Source organism: Chamaea fasciata, unplaced genomic scaffold (assembly GCF_029207755.1).
Source record: "Chamaea fasciata isolate MVZ Bird 193981 ecotype frontalis unplaced genomic scaffold, bChaFas1.0.hap1 SCAF_2, whole genome shotgun sequence".
Taxonomy (NCBI): domain Eukaryota; kingdom Metazoa; phylum Chordata; class Aves; order Passeriformes; family Sylviidae; genus Chamaea; species Chamaea fasciata.
This window is the reverse complement of record NW_027094087.1, coordinates 53822341-53847481: the sequence shown is the minus strand read 5'-3', so window position 1 is coordinate 53847481 and position 25141 is coordinate 53822341. Positions and strand designations below refer to the sequence as shown.

Below are 25141 nucleotides of genomic sequence, written 5' to 3'. Positions count from 1 at the left end.
ACTGGCAATTACCATGAAACTACAGCAACAGTTTTAAGAGAAAAAAAAAATTAGGATAGCAAAATTACCTAAGGTTTTGTAGCAGCTGGAAACAATGAGTCAGGACTGCCTGATTGGACAATGTTTCACATACGTCCATGACCTATGACCTAAAAGCAGTTGTAGCAAGATGTTAAGACAAAATAAGGATTTTGTCAGGTCAGATGGAAAAATTATCATTAATACTTTATTTGACATTGTAGTGTTTCCTTTGCTTCTTTTTTTTTTTTTCCCCAGTAGGAGCTGATTTTTTTTCTTTCCTTTGTAATTTTATTGAAAAGTCTAAAGGCTTCATTTAGAAGATGTTTTAGAATGCAGGATTAAAACATTCAATTCAGTGTATCTTAAAAGGAGAAGGGGAAGAAAGTGCAGCAACTTAAATATGGTTTTACACAAGGATGTGCCTTTCTTTTGAAGTACACGCATGTTAACTCTTCCTACTGCAGTTTAGATTTAGTTACCATATCCAAGGCTTTGGGATGGATTATTTAAGGTTATTGTTGCTTGATTCATCTGCTGCCTCCCTTTGTATCCCTTGAAGCTGTAACTTCAAGCATTCTTAGATTATATTTTGGTTTTACCTGTTTATGGAGGGGAGCCCAAAGAGTCTTGCTTGATGAAAAAGTGCATAAAATTTGACTTGAGAAGGTGCTTGGTGCACTAACAATTAAAAAAAAAAAAAAAGTAGTATTTACACTGAGGCTGGTTTGTGAACTCTTCAAAAGGAGCAATGCACAGAGGGCCATGAGACAAATTCTTTGCCTGCCATCTGGACGGCTCAGGGCCTGGCTCTAACAGCTTGTTGAAGCAGCTGTGAGGGAAGAGACCCAGGAGGATGTGTTTCCTTCTTTCTGACAGCTGGTATGGTCTCCACTGGATGTGACCAAGTTTTCTGAGATACTTTGCTCTCATTTTAAATTCTTTTGTGCTCTTAAAAGCCAGTTGTGAGGACAACGCAATGGAGTCAGCTGTGCTTTAGAGGTTCAGCTTACTTTTCCAAGCTGGTTTGTCTACTTGTCTGCAGTTCAATGGTCGATGACAGACAGTCCCAACCCCAAACCTTCCACAGCATCTGGTACCATCTGAATACAAAAAGTATTTAAATGTGCTTAGAAGCAGGGTAAAGTTACTGCCACAGTTTTACGAGAATCATAATCAGGAATGTCCAAATCCCACTGCAGTCTACAACTCAAACATTTAATTTGGAGTTTATGTACTTTGATTTGTTCTGTATTCACTTTTCTGTAATTGGTTTAATTCTAATTATAAAGCAGTAAGCCAGACACTGTTCTCCTGTTTTAAGTTAATGAATATAAAGGAAAAGCCTGAACAAATTACTAGAATGTATGAATGTAAAAATCCTAGTGAATTTTAATTCTATAACATATTAATGCTCATGCTGATTTTGTTTGGGTTTTTCTTAAATCCAGAGTTTTGACAGCAATCTCACTAGAAGCAGTTGCTTTACAGGTGAATGACAGATATGTGCAGGTAGTAAGAATCCTTACATACAAATATTTTTCCTTTTCTAAGAAGTTGTCCTCATGTAAGTCTGAAAATAAATGTGCTTGTTTGCAGCAGAGATTGGCCTTCTAAATGTGAGTATGCAATTGCAGACAACAAAGCAGATTTTTAAGATCTTTGAATCATAGCACTGACAATTTGAATCTCACTGACTTAAAATCTCATTGAGATGCCCACAACCTGAACTTCTTATATTAAGTGTAATTTTACTGCACAATGTTAAAAGTAACAGTTCAGTTAAGACTTGGATGAATGCCAGATTGAGAGGTCACTGAATCATTTAGGCTGGAAAAGACCTCTGAGATCAAGTCCAACCTTTGACCGGTCACCCACCACCTTCACAACTAGACCGTGGCACCAAATGCCATCATGTCTAGTTGTTTCTTGAACACTTCTGGGATGGTGACTTCACTGCTGCCCACTGGGTAGCCCATTCCAATGTTTTACAACCCTTTCTACAATGAAATTCCTCTTGATGTTCTACCTAAACCTCCCCTGGTGCAGTCTGAGGCCATGTCCTCTTGTCCTGTCACTTATTACTTGGGAGAAGATGCCAACCCTCACCTCTCTACAGCCTTTGCTCGGGCAGCTGTAGAGAGCAGGAAGGTCCCCCAAGCCTCCTTTTCCCAGGTTAAACGACCCCAGCTCCCTCAGCCACTCCTCACAGGACTTGGGCTCCAGGCCCACCCCCAGCTCCACTGCACTTCTCTGGACTTTACTGTAAAGAGGAACCTGACACAGCCGAGATGTAACTCCACCAGTGCTGAGTACAGGGGCACAATCCCTGCCCTGGTCCTGCTGGCCCCACTATTGCTGATACAGGCCAGGGTGCATTGGCCTTCTCAGCCACCTGGACACACTCTGGCTCAGGTTCAGTTGCTGTTGATCAGCACGCCCAGGTCCTTTTCTGCTGGGCAGCTTCCCTGATGCTTTTCCTCCTTTCCTGCCCCCAGCCTGTAGCGCTGTCTCGGGTTGTTGCGGCCAAAGTGCAGGACCCGGCACTTGGTGTGGCTGAACCAGCGGTCCTAAAGGATCTGCAATTCCTGCCCTGCTCTGCACCTGTACAGTTACTCTGTATAGTTATTCTTACACACAGGTCTGCGTTTCTTCCCATCTCACTGAAAAGATGTATCGGCTGGCGGGACCTGCCGGGTACCTAAGCGCCAGGCACGGCCAGGCTGCCGGCCCTGCGGGGACCCAGGGCCGCGGGCGGGTCAGCGGGGCCGTCCCGCGGCCGCACCGCCTCTGCCGCTCGGTCCCGCCCCGCGTCCGGGGCCGCGGGCGCTGCGGGGGCGCGGCCGCCGGCGCGGAAGTGACGGAGGGGTGGCGGTGACGCCGTTTTCCCGCGGTTCGGGCGGCGGGCGGGGGCCGGCAGCGGGAGCCGGCGGCCCCTGGTCAGTGCCGCCCGCGGCGGGCGCTCCCGCCATGCCGCCCAAGCCCCCGCGCAGGGCGGGCGCCGCCAGGACACAGCGCCCCAGCCCCGACGGCGGCTCCGCGCCTCCCGCCGGCCCCCGGTAAGCGGCGCAGGGCCGGGGGCGGGCGGCCGCCGGGAGCTCTCGGCGCCCGGGGGTCCGGGCTGTGGGGCGGTGTCACCCCGGGGCGGCTGGTGTGGGTTCCGTGGTCGCCCCGCGGTCCGGTGTCCCCGCTGGCGAAGTGTGATGCTTTTCGTAGGCTCGAGGTCGGCGAAGCGGACTTCGTCGTGCTGTGCGATGCGCTGAAGGTGTCGGAGAGCGTGAGGGAGAAAGCGTGGAAGAAGTATGAGAGCTTGTCGGCAGCGGATGGAGCTCTAGTGAGTAGCTGGTGCTGGTAGCATCGCCGGGCAGTCGTGTCTGCCCTGTGCCCCAGCTCACGTATCGAGCCGGAACTTCGCTGCAGCGGCGGCCGAGGGTCCCGCAACCAAAGCTCGCACAGTGTGACTTCGCTTTTTCCAAGTGACGCTAGACTGAAATGGGATGTTGCCGTGTTCGCGTCTGTGTAAACTAGCCTCTGTAGATTGTTTTTTTTTATTATTATTTTAACATTTTGCGATAAAGATGCGTGCACAGGAGTCCTTTTAGATTACTAACAAGTGACAGTAAAAAACAGCACCATGTGATCAGCTGATTCTTCGAACTGCAAGTTATTTCAAGTATGTCTTAGTCAGCTTTATACAGGTGGTCTTATTGTGTGGTTCTGTGTATTTTTTCCCTCTCTGCATACTTTATGAGGCTGCAGAAAGGGTATGGAGATGACTAGTGCAGAGACAGGAATTCTATATGTTAAACTTTTTTTTTTTCTGTTGCATAATGTTGACCTGTGCTTATCATTGAGGCATTTCCGTTCAGAGTTAGTCACTGGGCATGTGTAAACCGATTAATAAAATGTTAGGCCCTTTCTTGATACTTGCTTTTGCTTCTCCTCAGTATGACTGCTGTGTCAACAAGCTGTCTCAGAGAACAGCTGTAATACAGCTAAATCATGGCAGAAGCTTTGTTACAGAGGCCAGATGCAGTTTTGTAATACCTAGCTGGGGTATTATTCCCACTGTGTGGACTTGCATTGATGTACGTGTTCTGACTTCTGCTTACCCTTGCCACAGCTATGCTGTCACTTCTCATACTTAACAAAGTAAAGTGGTTTTTAAACTGCAGCGTGGATATACCAGGTCTTGATGCATTCACATCACAGAGTAATAATAGCATGGAAGGGAGACTGTGCACAGCTCTTTCAGTAACAGATACAATTTTTGGTCATGGATGTTCATGGGAGCATTTACCTTAACGCATAGTCAAGTTCCCTTATAAGAATGAAAACAGGAGTAGTCAGTTCCCTTGAATGAAAAAAAAACAAGGCATGTTTCAGTATAATCCTGTAAATTTCATTTACAGGTAAAATTTTGTTTTCACTGATCATTACTTAGTGGCCAGATAAGATACATGGTGTTTGAAACCCTTCAGCATCTGATGATTGCATCCTTTACCTATTCAGAACCAGACCTTCATTATGATATATGGCTAACATCTGTTGTCATGCAATTAAAACTGATTGTTGAGAGCCTTTCAATATACAGGGGAAAAAAATTTACCATTAGATTGTGTTTCAATCCAAGGCCTTTTCCTCAAACTTGCAGGTGTATCTGCAGGGTGTTGAAATGAGTTAGCCAAGCGTGTGCCTCCATGGGGACCTGGAAGGCACTGAAGTTGCTGCTTCTAGCTGAGAGCAGGCTTTATCTCACTCTGAAGTCAAGCAAATTAACAGCCTGGCTAATTGCTGCTTCTTTTCCCATGTCAAGCTGTTATGGTGAGCCTGGCTTCTCAGGATGACTCTCTAATTCAAGTTGCAGGGATTCAGGAGGAGGCTGCTCTTTTCTTCCCGCTGGTAAAGGTATTATGTTGGAGGGGCTGTCCCAGGGTTTGTCCTGCAAGCACCAGCTGCATATGTTTTAATCAGTGAGGTTCAGTAGTAACCTGTTCAATTCTGAACTGGAGCAGAAGCTGTGTAGCAGCTTTCTGTTCCCAAGCAAAAAGTTAAACAGCAGGCCACCAGTTGAGACAAATACTTACCAGGACACTTCTGTTTAGCAATGTAGCTGGTTTCACTTTGAGGAAGCTTAAATCATAAGGCTGCTGATGGAAATAGAGATGGCATCTGAGAATCCCCCTCTCAAGCCATTTACAAAGACCTGAAACCTTGCCTTTCTTGGCTCACTGGCTTTGTTTTTTGTGGTTGATACTAGAATTGTGCCTGCCAAATCTCTGAGGATTTGAAGAGCACCAGAAGTGGTAACTAGGAAGCAGCATGGCCCAGGCTTTAGGTGCTGTGGTAACTGGCAGATACTCAAGGTGCAGATGTGGGTTTGGATGTAGTCTGAACATCTGCTGTATCCTTTTTCAGTGAATATTTAGTGACTTGAAATGAAAACATCTGGTAGTACTGTTCTTTTTGAGTTGCTTAGGGTGCCTGTGCAGAGACTCTGCAAACCAGGTACATGTGGCTTAATAGTATAGAGCAATTATTTTTGGCAGGCAAATACACAAAAAATTGCTAGAAAGTAGTGACCTATCAGCCTAAATGTGCCTGTGCTTCAGTGAAACACTTTACTGGCCAGGCAGGCATTAGCCAGGAGGAGAGAACTTGTTATCTGCTGCTCCCTGAATGAATGCCAATGCCCACTGGAGCCACTGCTTTTTTTCCCGTTCAGGATGTCACACCTTTCCACAATGATATTTTTTCTTTTGAGCATTTGAGCTACTAGTGATGGTACTTTGAAATTTCAGCTTTCTTATCTTGCACTTTCTTTCAGTACACTGTAGCTTTCCTTGCAGTGCTCTCCAGTTATCTGTCTCTGCAGCATGTGAGTCAAGGATATACAGCTGCACCCTCTTGCAGATTAGCTGTGAGTCCTTAAAGCAGCTGAACTCTTTGAGAGGTGTAGAGGAGGAGGAGAAAAGTGACGAGAGAGAGATGGTAACACAACTTTTCTGGAAAATGTGGTTAACCTGTATTTGTAAAAACTAGATCTGCAAGAGAGGGTTTGTTCAAAAGCTGTCTGTTAAATATGTTTTAAATGTGTTTTTCTTCCTAGTGGGATAGCATTAAAGCTTTCCTCTGTGACAGCCAAGTTTAATGACATTCTTCTACAATGAAATGGTAAACTCAAAAATCTCTTAGAACCCCAAATGCTGAATCAGCACTCTTGCTGCGTGGGGTGAAGGAAGGTGTCGGATGTGTAATCAGAAAGATGTTTCTTTTTAGATTATTTTGATGGCTGGTGAACTCCCACACAAGCTTATTGTCAACATGGAAGTGCTTATCTAAACAAGAGCTTTTCATTTGTGTCATACAAATATTTTTGTTCTCTCTATAATTTCTTTATCAAACCAAGCTACCTAGATAAACAGAATCTTTTAGAGTTGTAGGTTTTTACAGTCTTAGTTTCAAAACTTTTACACACTGATTGTTGGCTTAACATTGACTCTGATCCCTGCTCCTCTTGTACTCTTTAATTTTTTGTAACCCTCCTGAAATCTGTATTATGAATCAATAGTGCTTGTAAATTCTAGATGGAATGAATAGATTTAGTGGAATTACTAATGTTCTTTGGTGAGCAGCATGTGATTGTTGGTGTAAGGGATATTAGAAGTAGTCCAGGAAGCCATACTAATACTGCTGTGAAAAAGCTCAGGGCATTTGTTATGTTCTGCTGCTGTTTGTTTTGGTACAGAACAACAAAATGAGAATCTGAAATAGAATGTGGGATGATATAAGCAGGAACTAAAAGCTTGAGTGAATTTTTGCTGAATATATTGGAAAGAACCCGTGTGAGGAACAGATGATATGGTGACTAAATTGGAACCAAACTTCTCCAAAGAAAATTGAAGTGGTTTAGGAAATTGACAGAATTTGGAATGTGCCAAGGACCTTAAGGCATAGGGTCTGGTGTGCTTCGAGCTCATCGGCTTAGTTGGCTGAAATATGTGGTGCGTGGGTAGGAGCTCCATTTTTTTGTTGGCTGTTCATAGCACTGTTTGGGAAATGTGGTTCACTGTTCTCCTGCTGCAGCTCAGCTGTTCAGACTCAGGAATTCCTGAGCTGTTTTTATCAAGTATTTGTCTAAACCTGCTATTAAAAAATTGTTATGTTGAAAGATCTGCACTCTGCATAGTTGGATTTTCCGAGTTTATATTTATTTGCCCATGTATTTTTCCCCCCAAGTACTGTACTAATTTGTTAGTGTTATAATTCAAGCCAGTGGTGTAAAATTCTGCCCCATGATGTATTATTGCTGCCTTTTCCCTCAGAAAGTCTCTAGCATATGAAGATGTTTTCAGCATTTTTTCTTGTCTCTAATTACTTACCTTACAATCTGAAATTCACCAGTCAACTGGTGACTTACACTGGTATGCAGATGCTGCAGGGCACTTGATTTATGCAGGAGTTGAACTGCTTTCTTAGTGAAGAAAATATACAAGGTAAACGATAGGTTAAGTTGAGGAATGAAATAAAGATGACTTATATATGGAAGGTTGGTCTCTATAGACCAAAGAGTTCATGTTCAGCAGGCCAAGTGTCCCCAGTTGATAAAATTTCACATTTAAATTAAATCAGTTCCTTTTAGTTGTGGTTTCTTGTTAAAAAGAGAATATTTTAATTGGTAAGCCGCCTCATCCTCATGTTAAAAGACAGAGGCCTCTTGCTTTTGGCAAAAGCATGAAACACGTATGAGCTAATAAAGTATTTTCTGTCTAGACTTTGTCTCTAATTTATAGAACTGCAGCTGAACTGAACCTAAATCCATTGAAGCTTTGGATGGATGAGGAAAATTACAGATATTTTAGGATCCTCTGTTATTAAAAGAAGAAGAGCTATTGAAAGTCCCAAAACAAACAAATCATCACCATGGCCTCTTGCTGATGATATTCACTATATTAACAGCAGATGCACTGCTTGTATGTGCCCTTGCACTTTAAAAGCTCAGGCAACTGGTGTAGAGTTTCTTTTTTTACTCATCTTCTGCCTATCCTGGGGAGAGATTGATGACCCCTCCAGTCTTGCTACATGCAAAAGTGTAATGGGAACTTTGCATATCAGATAAACTATTTTTACTAGTTCAGTAGTTTCCATTGCCTTCATTACTTTTAGCTAGTATTATATTTGAATTTGATCTCATCTGTTGAGAGCTAATATTAATCTTCCATCCCAGATAATGTTCAATAGAAAATTTAAAACAGGTATTGCTGAAAAATGGAGGATCTGTCTTTACACAGAACTTCTTATAGGTAGACAGGTGTTACAATGGTCACAGACTTTTTTTTCTGGGATTTTTTCCTGCAGGTTTTTATTCTGATCAGTTTTCTATTGTGAGAGCCTCTTGAGTCTATTCTCCAGTCATCTTCTACCCACTGTAATCATAAACGTGTAAACTCAGAAAGGTTTGGGTTGGAAGGAAACTTTAAAAGTAATCTCATTCCAACCCCCCTGCCATGGGCAGGGACAACTTCTACTAGACCAGGTTGCTCAGGGCCCCATCCAACCTGGCCTGGAACGCTGCCGGGATGGGGCATCCACAGCTTCTCTGGTTCACCTGTGCTGGTGTCTCACCTCCCTCACAGTAAAGAATTTCTTCCTAATCCCTGCTATAAACCTGCTCTCTTTCAATTTGAAGCCATTCCCCCTTGTCCTATCACTACATGCCCTTGTAAAAAGTCCCTCTCCAGCACTCTTATAGCTCCCTTTAGGTACTGGAAGATGCTGTAGGATCTCCCTAAAGCCTCTTCTTCTGCAGGCTGAACAACCCCAACTCTCTCCAGTCCCCTGATCATCTCTGTAGCCTCCTTTGGACTCTCCCTAAAAAATGTCTGTGTTCTTGTACCATCAGGCTAGTTCTCTGTATTGATTGGAATGTAGTAACAGATTTTATTTTAGTAAGACAAGTCCTACATCTTCCTTTTCAAAAATCAGGTGCTTGGTGTTTACAGTAAGACATCCTATATCTCATTTGATTCAAGTATCCATCTGTGTTTGCATGTTTCTCGTGTACATTTCCTTTGACCTTCTTTTACACAACATTATTTGAAGTTTCTATTCCTGGGTCACTTCTGTAGGCTGTCATCAAAATTGTTATCAGTGTTGGCAGAAGAGTAAACATCTCTAACTGCATACTAGAGCTGAGACTTCCTGTGACTGTCTCCTCCTTGGGGGCTGGGTTAGCATTGGAGAACCTCTGGAGGCAGAGAACAGAAGTTATTTCTGTTAGTGCATTTAACACCTTTCAGCCACATCTGGAAAGAAGAGAGGCGAGAATCCCATTTTACAATAGTTAAGTGTCGGATGAGCATTTTAAGCCAATGACTCCTCCCAGGTTGTTTTCACTAGATTTAAATAAACGAGTAATCTGGTAGAAATCAGATTGAATAAAAGTAATGGTAAGTCCAGAAGGAGAAATATTTTGAAAGATTTTGTAAGAGTTTTAGATCATTTCCTACAAAAAACTGTATTGATTCAACAGAACTGACCTATGGTGCCCAAAGTTATAGCGTTGGTTCCCTGGAATCTTAAATAAAAGATGATAAAAAGAGGATGAAGTCTATGTAGACTATGTAGGCGTTAAATAATCTTAGGGCTAGTGATTGGTGGATAGACTTTGCTTCATGATGAGTTGAATTAAGGTCACTGGAAGTAATCTTATTGAAATTGAAGGACAGCCAAGGGCAGATGTTGAGCTGTTGTCCTGCCCATTTTCTGTAGTGATTCTGTATCAACAAAGATCTTGAGTCAGACTGATGAAGAAGAAAACCCTCAGAAATTAATTTCTGGCTACGAATTTGCCTTCATTTCATTCCCATGCATTCAAGTCCATCTGAGATGAACCATCTGCTTTGGCTGTAAACAAAGCAAAATAGTTGGAAGGAGAGATGCTGCTTTGTTTTTTGTTTAGCAGTCAACTTTAACTCATTTGTGTAGAAAAGAAGTGAACTTGGGGAGGGAAGGGGTGTGAAGAGGAGAGTACTTACGAGTGTGACTCGCCAGGAAGACATCTCCTTGCCTCTTCTCCCTTTCTCCTACCCCATGATGTTTATATTTGTTCTGGTTTCAACTGGAATAAAGATGATTTTGTTTCCAGTTGCTGGTATAGTGCTGTGTTTGGGATTTAGTATGAGAGTGTTGACAATACTGGTGTTTCAGTTGTTGCTAAGTTGTACTTGCCCTAAGTCAAGGACTTTTCAGGTTCCCATGCTCTGGCAGTGGGCATGCACACAAACATCTAGAGGGAGCATGGCCAGGACAGGTGTCCTGAACTGGCCAAAGGGATATTCTGTACCACAGAATGTCATGCCCACTATATATATAAATTGCTGGAGTTTTCCTGAGAGTTGCTGATTGCTGCTCAGGGATGGGCTGGCCATTGTTCAGTGTGTGGTGAGCAAATCTATTGAGCATCACATGCGTCTGTTGGGTTTTATGCCTCTCTCTATCTTTCATTTCCATTGCAATTATTATTATTGATGTTGTTATTATTGCTGCGTTTTATTTTGTTCCAGTTACTAAACTGTTCTTTTCCTCAAGCTGTGGTGGCTGGTTTTTGATACTCCTCCCCACTGCGGGGATGGGCAGTAAGCAAGCAGCTATGTGGTACTTAGTTGCTAGATAGAGTTAAACCACAACAATATTTATGGATTAAAGTCACTGGAATCCTCATGCATGGCTATGGCAGATACCTTATTTTCTGAGAAACCTGCAGTTTACCTGCAGTCTTTCGTTGTTTTAACCAGCAGTAGCTGGTGGGATAGTCCCAGTCTGCTGTTCTTTCATGTTCTCCTCTCCATCTCAGCTATGTTATAAGGCAGGCCTGCTCAGGTGCTGCTCATCTTTTCTTTGCTACTAGAAAAAAAACCCCAACCCATACTCTGTTTATCTTGGGTTGCGTGTGATTTTTCCTCTTAGGCCAGCAGTCATCCAACATCTTGTGTTGAGCAGAAGGTGTCCAAAGCATCCTGTACTATCAGCAATGGGTGTGGGTTACTGAAGTTTGGCTCACTGTAATGGTTTGAATCTCATAGATTGCCTTTGAGATTGCCTTCTTGTTTAATTGTAGGAACAAATGAGTTGTTGCCCCCAGCCATACTGGACAAGGAGTTTAAAGGCTGTTCTTGCAAAACCAGACCTTGCTCCTATCAAATAAAGCACTGGCCTTCTAGCATTCAGCCTGCCGGAGTTGAGCTAGGCTGCCCACGAAAGCTAGGCTTGTTTGGATAGGCAACAAACCAGGAACAATTTCACCACTTGGTAGCACTCAGTCCTCCTGCCCTACAAGATGTTGTATTTACAGGACAACATAATGGTCTGAGTTTGCAGGAGCATGGAGTGAAAGGAACTTATTTATTAAACAAGGTCAGCTGACGCCAGGGGCAGGGGGGTGAGTAGTCATCCTTCTTGGTTGTTCACTAGCTAGCATTAGCCTTCACGATTTTTTATATCCCTTTATGTATCAACAAACGCATTTCAGTCTGTTAATAGCTTATTTCAAAATCATTTTCTCTTGTGCAAGGAGTCATGATTTGTAGAAACAGTCAAATAGGAATACAGGAAGAAAATAGTGACTTAAATAATTGTCAGTTACCACATTGTTAAGGGTGGCTGGTTAGTTTTGCATTGAAACCTGTTCTATTATTTTTAACAATTGCACAAGCCAGTGAAAGTTTTTGTTCTTTGGAGAAGGCCCCCACCCAGTCTTCCCTGATGTATAAATACTGTTCCCAGGAAAGATACAGAACAATTGCAAAAAAAAAAAAAAAAAAAAAAGAAAAAAAAAAGAAAAAAAAAAAGAAAAATGTTTGGCAGTATTGGTGAAATTGTATCATTTATAGGCACAGCAGGTTATTAGTCATGGTTACACTGCTGACTAAGCAAGGGCATGAGCAGATGCAGATTTCCAAGCAGGTTTGGAAGACCATGTAGGATGGAGTGAGTTGGGTCTGGTGCTCACTCTTACTGCCTTTGGGGAACATTTTCTAGAGTGAACAGGCCTCTGCAACTGGAAAGGATGAAAAAGCTGGCCAGGGAGTGGGCTAAAGCTGGGCAGTGTAGAAGAGCAGGAATACAGTGTTTCCATTCATTTGCTCCTGGTGCTCCATTTCACCTCTGTCCTCCAACAGCACAGTGGAGAATGTGTTCAGATCCTGCTCCTTTGCTGTGGATCTGGGTGGTGTTGGAGCTTTATTTACAAGGATGCTGGATGTCTGATAAGTATTTTACAAGCTTGCTGTTTCTGCAATCTTGGCCTGCACCCATGCTTAGTTCTGTCTTCAAATAGCTTTGTTTCCAAAACTTGGGATGTACCTGCTTAAGGGTTTTTTTCCATGCTTCTACAAGTCCTTGTTCTTCAGGGTTTTTCCACTGAGTTGCTGTTTTGATGGAAGGGTATTGGAATATTAAGTGGGTCTGGCTCCAAGTGAGTGGCTTGTGAACCATCATCAGGAGCTCTGCTCTGTCTGTGACTTTGGTTTGGCTTCTTTTGATGAAGGATGGTTGGTTATAACCTGCACCTTCTAAATAGCAGAAGGCAGACCTTAAATGTAGATATATAGTAGGAAAATGGCTGGAAGTGCTTGTTACTATCACACTTTACTAAGCAGAAATGGGTTTGTGGTTCACTAGTGATGAGTGGTTGACACTGCTGTGCTCACTTATGAGTGTTTATTGCCTGTCATTGCAGAGATTTCAATTATGTTTTTATGGCTTGGCTTTTTACTCCTTAACTTTCAGTTTTTTGTTAATGTCAAATATGGTAATTTAGGGGGGAAAAAAGGAATCATCACTTCTGCTTTGCACAAACTTTCCATGGAACCAAAGCTTGTATTTCAAAGCTTGGCTGAATTGTGTGGGTAAAATTGATCTTGTCCTATAGGAATAAGAGTTAAAATGCTTGGTCTTTTACCTGTATTGTAAAACCTGGAATGGTTTTCTGTTACCAGATCATTGGCTGTCACAGTCAAATGTTGGTTTGAGGGTGTTTTAACTATTTCTGATAATGTCTGGACAAATTATTGCCTTCCATGCATTACCCATTTTTATTGACTAATAAAAACTCTTTCCTCTCTTTTTTCAAAAAGGCTTGTAACAAAAAGAAAAAGGAAACATGGGGAGTATGTATCTTTACTGTAGCAATCGATCTGGATGAAGTGACATTTACTTTCACTGAGTTTTTGAAAAGTATGAACATGAGGTAAGTGAGTTTAAGTATGTGAATTTAGATTTCAACAATTAACTTGTCAACATTTTTTTTTAAATAATGTTTTTAAAGCATAGTGAATCTTCGTGCATATCAGACTAGTTGATTTTACAATGAAAGTTACTTATGGAAGTTCTGAATATATTTGTAAACTACAAGTCTTGCTGTCATATTTTAGTTGAGGGAGCAGTGATGCTTGTTTGATTCATCTGTGGTTGGCTTTGGTTGTATCACTCATCTCGTTCTCGCTTTCCCTAAAGTATTCATCAGTTTAGGTTGGTGCAAATTGCACTTGAAATATTTCTTTCTTTCCTTCTGTGATGATTTTTCCATAAAACCTTTTTCCCAGCATTAGGGTTAGGCAAAATCAAAAAGTGGGGAAAAAAAGTCTCTCTTCAAACAGTTTACCCGCATGCTGCTCTTTCTCAAACATTTTAATGCCAGGATAAACTTTGTACTTTCATACACCCTTTTCGCTAGGGGAGTGTTACTATTATATTGTATATTTAGTAAGTTCATAATGCAGAAATTAGGATTATAGTATCTGATTTTAAGGTAAATTTAGGTGGGAACAGTAACCTTGTGTTAAATTCATCTAAAGAAAGAATTCCAGTGCCATCTACCTAGGAACTGTGCCATGTGTGGAAAGCATGCACAGGAGCAGAGCCTCTCAATGCTCCTGGGGCAGGAGGCTAAGTCCTGGCAATAACCTCAGGCTTGGGCCAGAATATCCTTTTCCTTGAAGCCATCTGTTATGGTTAGACTTGTCCATGTCCTCTTCTACCTTGCATCATGTGCCAGAGAAGGGTCAGGTCCAATGTTTGGATTTCATCTCCTCAGTGTTGACTTCCTTGGCACTGCGTGGCTGAAAGCCAGTTGCATTTGTGCAGCGACGTACAGCGTGTTCCACCCAAGTTCCACAGACCAACTTGTGCTGAAAACTGAGACTTTTCCCCTTAGGGTTTCGAAGAGTCAGCTACTGATTGTGATGCAGTACTCAATTGCTTGTTAGCCCTGGGCTTTTTCTCAGCTATAAGGTCAAATTGGCAGAGATCTCTACTAGTCATCCTAATAGAGCCTTCAGATATATTGGAAAGATCTTTTAACCCATGGTAAGAGTTCTTAAATGAGCTTCTGACTGGCTTTGTATCTTGTATCTTTGATCTGACAAAGATCAAAGAGTCTCTGAGAATATTATATTCTGATAAAGGATCAAAATATATTTGATACAGTTGAAATAGTTGAAAATATTTGAGAGCTTCCTCCTCTTTGATTTTTAGCAATCTGTTCATTTTAGTTATGAACATAACAAAATGCTTCCTTGATGGCCGTAATATTACATGGATGAGTAGGGAGAACTTTGATCCCTTGTGTAATAGTATTTTCAAAGGGTAGAGATGTCGTGTTGAAAGACTTGAAATTCTGTATAATTCAACACATTCATCTCAGTTTTCATTCCTAGGTCTTTCTTTAACATGGATGGAGGCAAGGTTCACGTTCCTAGGGTAGTAGGAGCATTTCTAAAATAGAACAGGAGAGCTGAGAGGTGTGTGTTGGATATTTGTGGTATTACTGGCAGCACAAGAACAAAGGTGTGTCTGGTTAGCAAATTCTGTCTTCCAGAGATAATACCTGTGCTAGGCAAGAAAATTTTCCTTCTGTAGTAGAGCCCGTATCGTGAGATACTTCTGCTGTCAGGTTGAACAGTATTCCTGGAAATGTAAAGGTGAGACTCAAGGTAAACAAGTAACATTTCCCAAAGCAAGGGTTCAGTCACAGGTAGTAGTAGTAAGAATGTGCTGGAGTCTAGTCAAGTAAGGCAATGGGTCTTCGTGGAGATGTGTTTTTATCTTCTCTTTTTAAAGAGCTATTTCAGAATACTTGTTTTCACGAGTTATGATAATGTGCCATCTTTTTTTTTTCTTTTTTCAGTGTATGCACATTTTTTCAGTTTCTGAAAGAGGTGGATGTTAACATGGATACTGTAAGCACTAAAGTTGATAGCACTGTATCAAGGCTGAAGAAGAAATACGACGTATTATTTGCACTATACCACAAGTTTGAAAGGTAGTGTATGCTTTTTCATTTTGAAATTGATTTCTTTGTCTGGCAAGATTTAAGTATTTAAACTTAATTTTTTAAACTTCGTGTTTTAGAAGCCCATTTAAACTGTGTGGGCTAACATTTGCAGAACAGTGAAATTGAGCTGTTTGCATGCATTAAATAAGCACCTCTTATATTTTACTCCATAACTATCACAATGCTGTGTTAGACAACACCCTTGTTGCAGTACAAACAGTAGTAAGAGTAGCATGACAGGTGTTTGCTACTCACTTGAACCTTTTACAGATATAAAGAGGGTTGGTTTACTATCTAAATATTTTTTTTATTTAACATTTTGCCTTCTGAATCACAAAAGACTCTCAAATATCTCTTAAATAACCTTTGAAAAGGGTAGGAGGTCATCCTTTGGTAGTTTATAGAGTGAAGGCATATATATCCTAGTTTGTTTTTGCAGAAACTGGATTTTTTTCTTGAAATGGTATTTACCTAGAATAATTGGGAAGCAACATTACACCACAAGGCTTGCAGTGACACTAAAGAAATACTAAAGATTTTAAAGTGCCCTTTTATAGCGTGTTTTGTGCAGCTACAGCACACTTTTCTGTGTTGTACAAAACACTGAGTAACAATGTATGTACAAATCTTGTCTTTCTGGAAGAAAGCAATTCTATTATACCAAGTTAAAGTAGTTTTGCTGTCTAAGCTTTGACATAAATAGGCAAACAACAACATTATTTCAGGCTTGGCAGGGCTATAGTATATCTGTTGTTAATCTGTTCTTTGAGTCCGCTTTTTTAAGTTAGAAAAATTTTTGTGAACTGGTGTATTTTTTTTAACTACATTGAAGTCAAAGATATTGCATAGTTTGCTTGCAGAAGCATGTTGAAAAATAAGAATTTATTTTGATTTTCTAGGACTTGTGGCTTTATTTATCTGGAACAACCTAGTAGTGAGTAAGTTTGATTTTCTTAAATTGTGTCTGTCAAGATAAGACGTAAAATACGGTGGCATGTTATCTTTAAACCCTTCAGTACTGACCTAAGTCATAGTATGCTGTGTTTACTTTAAATGTAGTGTGTGCTTTGAATTTGAATGAAATTATGGGAGATGCAGAAATTATATATATGTTACATATATCTCTCTATATTTCTATATATGTGATCTGTACACATTATGTATATTACATATTTAGTACTATATATAAACATAAAAATGTAAGTATACATCTATATTTTACATATGTATATATAAAAATATATTGTGTATATATATGTATAAATAAGTAGATATGTATCGTATTGTATTTATATATATTTTTGGATATCTATCCTTCCTCCAAGAAGTATTGTCACCCAATGGCACATGTCTCAGCATGGTGGAAATGAACATTTGATTGGAGAGTGAGCTTCCTAATCTCAGCAACAAATGAGCGTACTAAAAGATGCCTTAACAGCTCCCACATGAGCCTGAGTTCATGCTGTGGCTGGAGAGTAGGGCATTAGTCAAAAGCACAAGAGAAGACAGCTCAGAGCAGTTCAGTGAATTGTCTATGTTCACTTTCTTTTCCGAGAGGGATACAAATATTTCCTGATTCTTGTTTGGCTTTATAGGGACTTAAGTTTTTCAAATGTGAAGTCATAATTACAGAGGGTATAGAATGAGATTTTTAGTAGACTTAAGTCTATGGGAAATGTTGCATGTTGTTAAATAGTTCCGCAGACTGAAGCATGTTTTCAAACATTGTAGTTTAAATTATTGCAGACCTATCAATGCAAAGTTTTTTTGTTTACCTGCAGGATTTCTGCTGAACTCAGTTCTGTATTAGTCCTAAAAAATTACTGGATTACTTTTTTGCTGGCAAAAGGTGAGTTTTGGTTAAAACACAGTCATTTTGATGAGTGTTTTTGAAGTGAGTTTGTTTTACATGTCCAACATGAGAGTAGTATCCTTATTACAAATAAGCGTTGTGCAGACCCAGAATGTTTTGATTGCCTAGTTTTTGTAACTGCTCAATTATATTTCTTTATATACAGTTTGTTCTTCTGTATACTGTTCTTCTCACTGATATACTTTCTGTATATAAACATATATATTTAAGTTTTCTAAAATTTCTATGATATTTTTTTCTTTTACTTTAAGTGTTGCTATTCTTTTATTTAAGTCTGTCCTGAGGTGCTTTGTAGTCTGCCAGCATTTTAATAATGGATAATTACCTTAAAACTGGCATATTTTTAAAAATAAGCTTATCTATATTATAAATATATATAATTTAATAAAGCAAATTTAATAATAAGGTATTGTATTAAATCCCTGGAAGTATGTCCTTTGAATGCAAGAAATCTTTCTTGAAAAGGTGTAAGTTAGCTATTGTTGAGTGATGAACTGTTAATGGAGTTCCTGTCTCATTGTACTCCTACTAAAAGGAATGAATCATGTATCTCATGTGCTGCCTACTGCAGGTGTGTGTTATCAGTGAAGTGTATCTATCTCTGATACCAAAATCAGACTTTTGATATCAGAGCTGAGTTTTGTGGAGCTTTGTCACTAGAATTCTCCAAGTGTAAGCATAAAGCAAAATGCTCAAAAGGTTTTTCAGCCTGCCTTTTCTTGAGGATAAAGCTAAAATTTACTAGTAAATAGTTGGAGCTTCAGTAGAGCCTGGGTGATGCTTGCTACTTCTGTTAGAAAATAAATACAAAAATTGTACCTGTAAGTAGAGCACAGGTAGACCTGTAGCTGTTCAAAATCACTATTGACTTCCTAAGTTTTTCATGGCAATGCACGCTGTCTTGAGATGGCCCTGTAGATCTTCTCTGGCATATGAGTCATAATTTGGGAAAAGCTGGAATAATGCAGCTCTAAAAGTGCTTTTCGTGCTATTACTTGTGTGACTTTTAAGTAACGCCATAAAAATTTGACAGGCTGAGCCTACAGTGTGATAGCTTGTTTTGAATTTCTGTTCACTGTATACTAGCAGCTCCTGCTTTCTGAATGTTTAGCAGCTTTCAAAAAGCTTGCATAACACTGCAAAAAAAGAAAGCAGGGAGGAATTCCACAGAAATAAGAGGTTATTCCTTTGCAGTAAAAAGAAAAAGAAATCAGGACTGAGCACTGGGGGTAGGATTTTGTACACAGTAATTTTATTTGTCTGTATGCTAACTCCGAAGCCATGAACTGAAGTGCCATGAGTTTTACAATCAATAGCCTTTAAAGAACACTGGCATCCTGTATGATGCTTTCTGAATTCTAGTGGATGTTTTACTGTATGAACTTCCAAAGCTTTGTTTTTCAAACTAAGTCGAACATTCTCAAAAAGGTTTTCTTTACCCTTTTAAATATTTACAGGTAAAGTGTTGCAAGTGGAAGATGACCTGGTGATTTCTTTCCAGTTGTTGCTTTGTGTCTTAGATTATTTTATCAAACTGTCACCTCCTGCGATGCTCAAGGAACCATATAGTAAGAATTTTTTGGGTTTTTGTTCATTAAAGTCGAAAGTAAATGTATTAAATTTCTATTAGTCATTCTAACATACATAATTAACATAACAAAACCTCTTAAGCTTATTAGTTTTTTATTGTTTTAGTTCAATTTATATGATAGTCAACTTGAATTCAGATACCTGAATGTGGCAGTATATTTAATATAATTTTTGCTGTGTTCTTTGCCCTAAAGTTGTTTAAAGGACTTGTTAAAACAGCACATTTAATTTGGTAGAAGAATTCAGGTTCTGGGTAGATTATAACTGAGAACTATTATTTAGGTTTGTCTTGAGTTACAAAAGGGAAATGTGGTGGTATGATCTATTTCACTGATGTGTAACAATATGACAACAGCAGAAATGTGCGAGATACCAGACTATGCAGATATTTAAAACAAATATGGAGTGGATAGCAGCTCAAAATAAAAGAGTAGAGGTAAAATGTAGACAGCTTTGCTTTTATTACATCCTGTTTGCTATTGAAAGTGACACTGTTATAAGTAAAAATATAATCAGTCTTCTTATAAAAACTTCTATTCAGCAGTAAGTTTTTATCCATTAAGTTTTTATACCTAAAACTTGGAAAACCTCACTAAAAAGGTAGAGAAAGTAAATGTTTATAGCAACTTCCAAAGATAGAATTCTGTTTGAGTTAACTATTTTCTTTAGCAGGCTATGGAATTAATATGCTGAAATATTTGGAGCTACAGGATGTGATTCACATTTTTTTTTACTAATTAGTTTATCATCAGTTAATATGCAACTGTAGTGTATTTAGCCTAAGTCTATTTGCTTTATTTCTTTCTTTCTTTGGCAACTTAACATCCACCTAGATTGTAATGTCATAGAATGGATAAGGTATTCTCTGGTATATTCTTTAAATTTTATGTTTCGGAGGATATTTATCTGACCTAGTGATTATTTGCTGCCAGTAAGAGCAAATAGCTCTGCTCCTATTCTAATGTGAGTGTGAATAAAGGGGGGAAAAGGATGGACTTAGGACAAGCAGGTCCCTGCTTTCCCTCAGTACTATTTTAAATTAAAATTTGACCTTCCTAGGAGGACAGACAAATATGCTGCTGCTTATCTCAGGTGTTATAAAGCAGATCCTTTTCGAAAACCACTAAATTGAAACTATCTGGTTTTGAATTCTGTGTTCGCACTGATTTATTTTTTCATAGTCAAACAGTGCAGAGTAGGAGCTCATTTTTAGAAACAGTTTGGTTCTGTGCATCTTCTGTGCATCATATCTTGAAAAAAAATGATGCCACTTGAGACTAAATGGCAGATTTGGGTGTCACTATCCTAAGTGCAAGGCACTGGGTTTCTAGTGTGAAGCTTGTATGAACTGTCAAACAGCTCTGCATTCTTTGAGAAAATAACACAATATATTGTTCAAACCCTCGTGACCAAGAGGTTTCGTGTTGTGATAAATGATGTTAAGCTTTATGATCTGACTAAGGCTGAGGGGATTAAGATACAGCCACCCCTGCAGTGTAGTTTCTCAGAGTTTCTCAGAACAGTTGTCAAATGCAAATGAAGTTACAGGTGAGAACAGCATGCTGATTAAAGTGTCAGGTTTAAACCAGCAGTATTTAATCATGTTAATGTGTGTTATTAATATAATTCTCACATTTCTACCATTGAAGCCATCTACTTTGAGTTTAACAAAATGAAATATTTTTACCTTGTTATATTAAGGTTTTTCGATACCTTCTTCAAAATGGACTTATTTGTTTCTGCTTGTATGTCTGGAGGTACTTGGGAAAAGGAGGAATCCCCTCCAGGACCATATTCCTGGTTCCCACCACCATTTAAGTCCTATGTTATTTATTGTCCTTCAGCTTCTTGTTTTATACTTTTGTAAAAATAGAAAGGATAGTTACCCATCTGTTAAAGATAAGGCTTTCCTAGCCTTGCAAAACAGATTCTCATTTAAAGCTACTTACAGGAAATGCTGTTACATATTGTGTAGAGTAGCTTCTTAAAAACAAAATGTCCAAATACTGATACAGGAATTAAAAAAATTAACTTCCTTTTTGTGTAGATTTTCTGTAATGAAGGTTTCTTAGCTAGCTGAACGGATGCAAAAAAAAATACATTTAAGGGGAAGACCTGAGAAAGTATATAAGAAGTGGGATCTTCTAGGTTTAATAACTTAAATTTCTTCTTTCTTAAGATGGCTCTAACCTTGTGATGGTTCTGAATATCCTTCCAGAGTCTTCTGTGTCTGCAGTGACTGTAAATGGTTCAGCTCGCACTCCAAGAAGAGGTCAGAGCAGGAGTTCACGTACTGCAAAGCAGCTTGATACTGACACAAGAATTATCGAAATCCTTTGTAAAGAGCATGATTGTAATTTAGATGAGGTAATGCCCGCACTTAAAAGTCTGATAGATCTTGCTGCTAGGCTCCATCTGGAATATGTATTTATTTAAATGGTCTTCTTTTAAAATGTCACTGTTTTTACCAGCTTAATGTTCTGTCAAGTAGTTACCTTCAGTATTGAAGGTACTTTATTTACCATTCTATAATTTCTCTAGTCAGTAGTTTAAAAAACAAACAAAAACCACCCAAAACAAGCCCTTCGGTATGGGTGATAATTTTGCCAGGGTAACTGAATTGTGAAGAATACAATATGAAGTTACAGGCTGATCACAGCATGTAGCATATGGATGCAGGGCTGCTCTGTTGGGGTTTCACAGCTGCATCCCATGATGAGAAAATGTATGCAAAAAGCCCATTGCTTCTGTGGGAGATCTTAGAAGACACCATTTGCCTTTTCCTCTGCTGTTAAATCTATTTCTGTGTAAAAAGGACTGATTTTTGAATATCCAGATGGATGATGGAAGCAGAAATGTCAGAGGGCTGGAAAAGTGCAGTTCTTTTCCACTTTAATCACTTAGTATTCCAGCAAAGCATTTGCATGCTAACACATCACTGTATTTTGGATATATAACAAGTTTTGTTCTTCATTGAAAACAAACCACAGTGCATTACAGAAATGTCTCAGTTTCTTGATTTAAGATGTGAAAGCAGTGTATGCATGGCTGACACTCTCCCTTGCTAATGCTACATTTTTTCTTTTTTTTAGGTCAAAAATGTGTACTTCACAAGCTTCATTCCTTTTTTGAATTCTGCTGGTATTATAACTTCAAATGGACTACCAGAAGTAAGTGGAGTAATTTAAGACACTGTGGTGGGCAGACCCTAGCTGGGTACCAGGCACCCACCGAAGCCACTATTTTACTCCTCTCTGCAGCTAGATGGGAAGGGAAAATGTGACAAAAGTTTTGTGAGTCTAGAAAAGGATGGGAGAGAGATTGCTCACCAAATACCATCACCGGCAAAACAGACTCAGCTTGGGGATGTTAATTGAATTTATTGCCAACAAAATCAGAGCAGGATAATGAGAAGCAAAATAAATGTTGAAAACACCTTCTCCCCCCCCCCCCCCCCCCCCCCTTTCCCAGGCTCTACTGCCTTCCCATCACCAGTGCCAGGAGATGGGAAGTCAGTTTATCACATGTTCCTGGAACTGCACAGGGAGTGGGAGTCCTTCCCCTGCTGCAGTGTGGGTATCCTTCCTACAGGAGAATGTCTTCTGTGGACTTCTCCAACATGAGTCCATTCCACAGGCATCAGTTCTTCATGAACTGCTGCAACACAGGTCACTCTCCCATGGGTTGAAGTCCTTCAGGCACAGCCTGCTCCAATGTCCGTCTCCCCAAGGGTCACAAGTCCTGCCAGGAAACCTGCTCCAGCGTGGGCTCCCTCCCCAGGGGTCTGCAGGTCCCTGCCAGGACCCCGCTCCATGGGCCTCCCACGGGGTCAGAGCCCCCTCTCAAACATCCACCTCCTCCTGCAGATGGATCTCTGCATCCCCACAGACCTCCGTGGGCTGCAGGGGCACAGCTGCCTCACCATGGGCTGCACCAGGGGCTGCAGGGGAATCCCAGCTCTGCTGCTTGAAGCACCTCCTGCGCCTCCTTCTCCATTCACCTTGGTGTCTGCAGAGTTGCTCCCCTTGCATACTCTCACACCTCTTTTCTCATACAGCAGTTGCCTCTGTGTAATAACTTTTTTCCCTTCTTAAATGTGTTATCACAGAGGCACTACTATAATTCCTGTTTGGCTCAGCCTTGACCAACAGAGAGGGTCAGTCCTGGAGCTGGCTGGCATTGGCTCTGCTGGACATGGGCAAAGCTTCTGGCAGATTCTCTCCCTTGTAGAACCCCCAGCTACCAAGACCTTCCTGAGCAAACCCAATACAGACAGTTCAACAGATGTGTTTTACTTCCTACCAAGTTGCTTAAGATGGCCTTTACCCATTGATGGAGTTCTAGTAGGTTCTTCTAAAATCATCTAGCAAAATGAAGTGTTTTTCAGGAATGTGGGTTGGCAGGGATTCCAGTATTCATAAAGCATATTTTGCTTATACATTTGAATCCAATAAATGAATCCCCAGGGGCCAAACTAAGCTTTGCTCAAAGCAAAAAGCTTTTGCTCAAAGCAAAACGTAAGAGTTGCATATCCATGACCTTGGTAAGGCCATTCATCTAAAATACAACTATTACAATATTAGATCTCTGAAGTCACTCTATAAATGCTTAAAGTCTTAAATTACACACCTAATTTAAATATAAATGAGACCTGTTATTGTAGTGTCATTGGAAAGATATCCAGTAGATTAGTCTCAGTTTCACAACTTGGCAGAGTTTGGACTGCTGTGTCTGTGCAGAATTACTTTCATCTTACTGAGCTGTTGCCTGGATGCAGCAGACTCTACCTCTATGCAATTGCATCCAGAGTGCATTTTAATAGGGAGCTCCTTGCAGTGTGTTTACATTCATCATTCTTTAAAGTGTAAGTTTAGCTATGTGTCACCAGTAGATGTGGTAATGTGAAAATTAGCAGCTCTGAAGCTGATCAGAGCAATGAGTCTGCAGGGTTCAACCAAGTATATCTTCAGTGTCACAGTATGTTGGGTGGGGAACAAAGTACAGGACTCACTGAAGATCTTAATCCATTCCTAAATTAATTTCAGGGTATCAGTAGGCTATTTAGACTTGTTAATTATGTGTGTATGTATAGTTGGGAAACCCTGTATGAACTTTCAGGCAAAGGTCATTATACAGCTTATTCTCAAATCAGAGGGTTTTCATCCAAGGCTGCTCAACTTAAGCACAATATCAAAATTACTAGCATAAGACTTGCTGGTGAAAATTTTACAAAATGATGCATTTGAAGAAAAATCTAGTCACATGATCTTTGGTCCTTAACCTTGAGTGCCAGAGCAGAAAGTTAGAGCTGTATTTCAGAGATACTTGGTTCATACATGTAATCAACTGACCAGTAATCCTGGATGAGATAATCAGTACAATATCTAGTGATGTGGTACATTTAAATTGACTTTAATAAAAAAAACTGAGCTTTTGAAAAATTCTAATGTTCCTTCCATAGCATGAAAAGATTTTGAGGCTTAATGTTGGTATTTTATTTATCTTTCCCATGTGTTTGCCGGTCAAGCTTTATGCACTGATGAATAGATGGATACAGAACTCTTATTTTTGACTAACGGTTTCTTCCAAGTTAGCCCAGTACAGCCATCTTGTCTGAGAGCTGCTGGATTTTTTAGAAATTTATGAAATACTGAAATATTTTAGATGAAAAGAACACATGAGCCATTAAGAAGATAACAAATAATGTAAATATAATCAAGTTTTTAAATAAAAAGAATAGTGATAATGAGAATTGAAATACAGTCTTTGGTTTAATAGACCTAATCTCAGAGTTTTAATTGCGAGATCAGTTTGTAGCAAATCCATTTGGCAAAGGTAAGAAGATGGTAAGGAGCAAAGCTGTGTAGGAGGTATTTGCAGCTTTCTCTCTCATGAGGCTGAGAGGGGACTAATTTGGGTTCATATGCATTGTTGCCTGTTTTTCTAGCAGGAATTTGCTAGAGCACAGCATCATTTAATAAGTTTAAGGGCTCAGGGAGCAGATAATTGAGATGGCTGCCTACTTCTGCATGAGCACCGCAGCAGATTTGGAAGGCCAGATAAAAAATGCAGACTTCCAGTTGATGTTAGTCACTCAGAGTAAAAATAAAAAGTAATTAAAATTTTTTCAATAAAAATCCAATAAATTTTTCCATGCAAAGTCATACCAATCTGGGATTTAATCGATTAAGAAACTTCTAACAGTTACTAAAAAAACTACAGTGTGACTATGAAATAACAAGTCTATTTTTGTAGCAAGAGGCATATCTTTTAAAAACTGCTCCAGTGCAAATATATTAATATAAAATGAGGAAACTCCTACTGAG

General features: G+C 39.8%; 1 protein-coding gene across 1 annotated transcript in view; it reads left to right on the top strand.

Annotated features, from left to right (window-relative positions):
• Positions 1 to 2886: 2886 nt before the first annotated feature.
• Positions 2887 to 25141, top strand: part of RB1 (RB transcriptional corepressor 1) — a 71435-nt gene continuing 49180 nt past the window's right edge. The window contains exons 1-9 of the mRNA XM_066176164.1: positions 2887 to 3077; positions 3235 to 3352; positions 13155 to 13267; positions 15206 to 15340; positions 16252 to 16290; positions 17134 to 17201; positions 18683 to 18793; positions 21034 to 21182; positions 21908 to 21985. Coding sequence (XP_066032261.1) covers positions 2989 to 3077; positions 3235 to 3352; positions 13155 to 13267; positions 15206 to 15340; positions 16252 to 16290; positions 17134 to 17201; positions 18683 to 18793; positions 21034 to 21182; positions 21908 to 21985 — 900 coding nt within the window. The 5' untranslated portion in view covers positions 2887 to 2988. The remainder of the gene's footprint in view (positions 3078 to 3234; positions 3353 to 13154; positions 13268 to 15205; positions 15341 to 16251; positions 16291 to 17133; positions 17202 to 18682; positions 18794 to 21033; positions 21183 to 21907; positions 21986 to 25141) is intronic.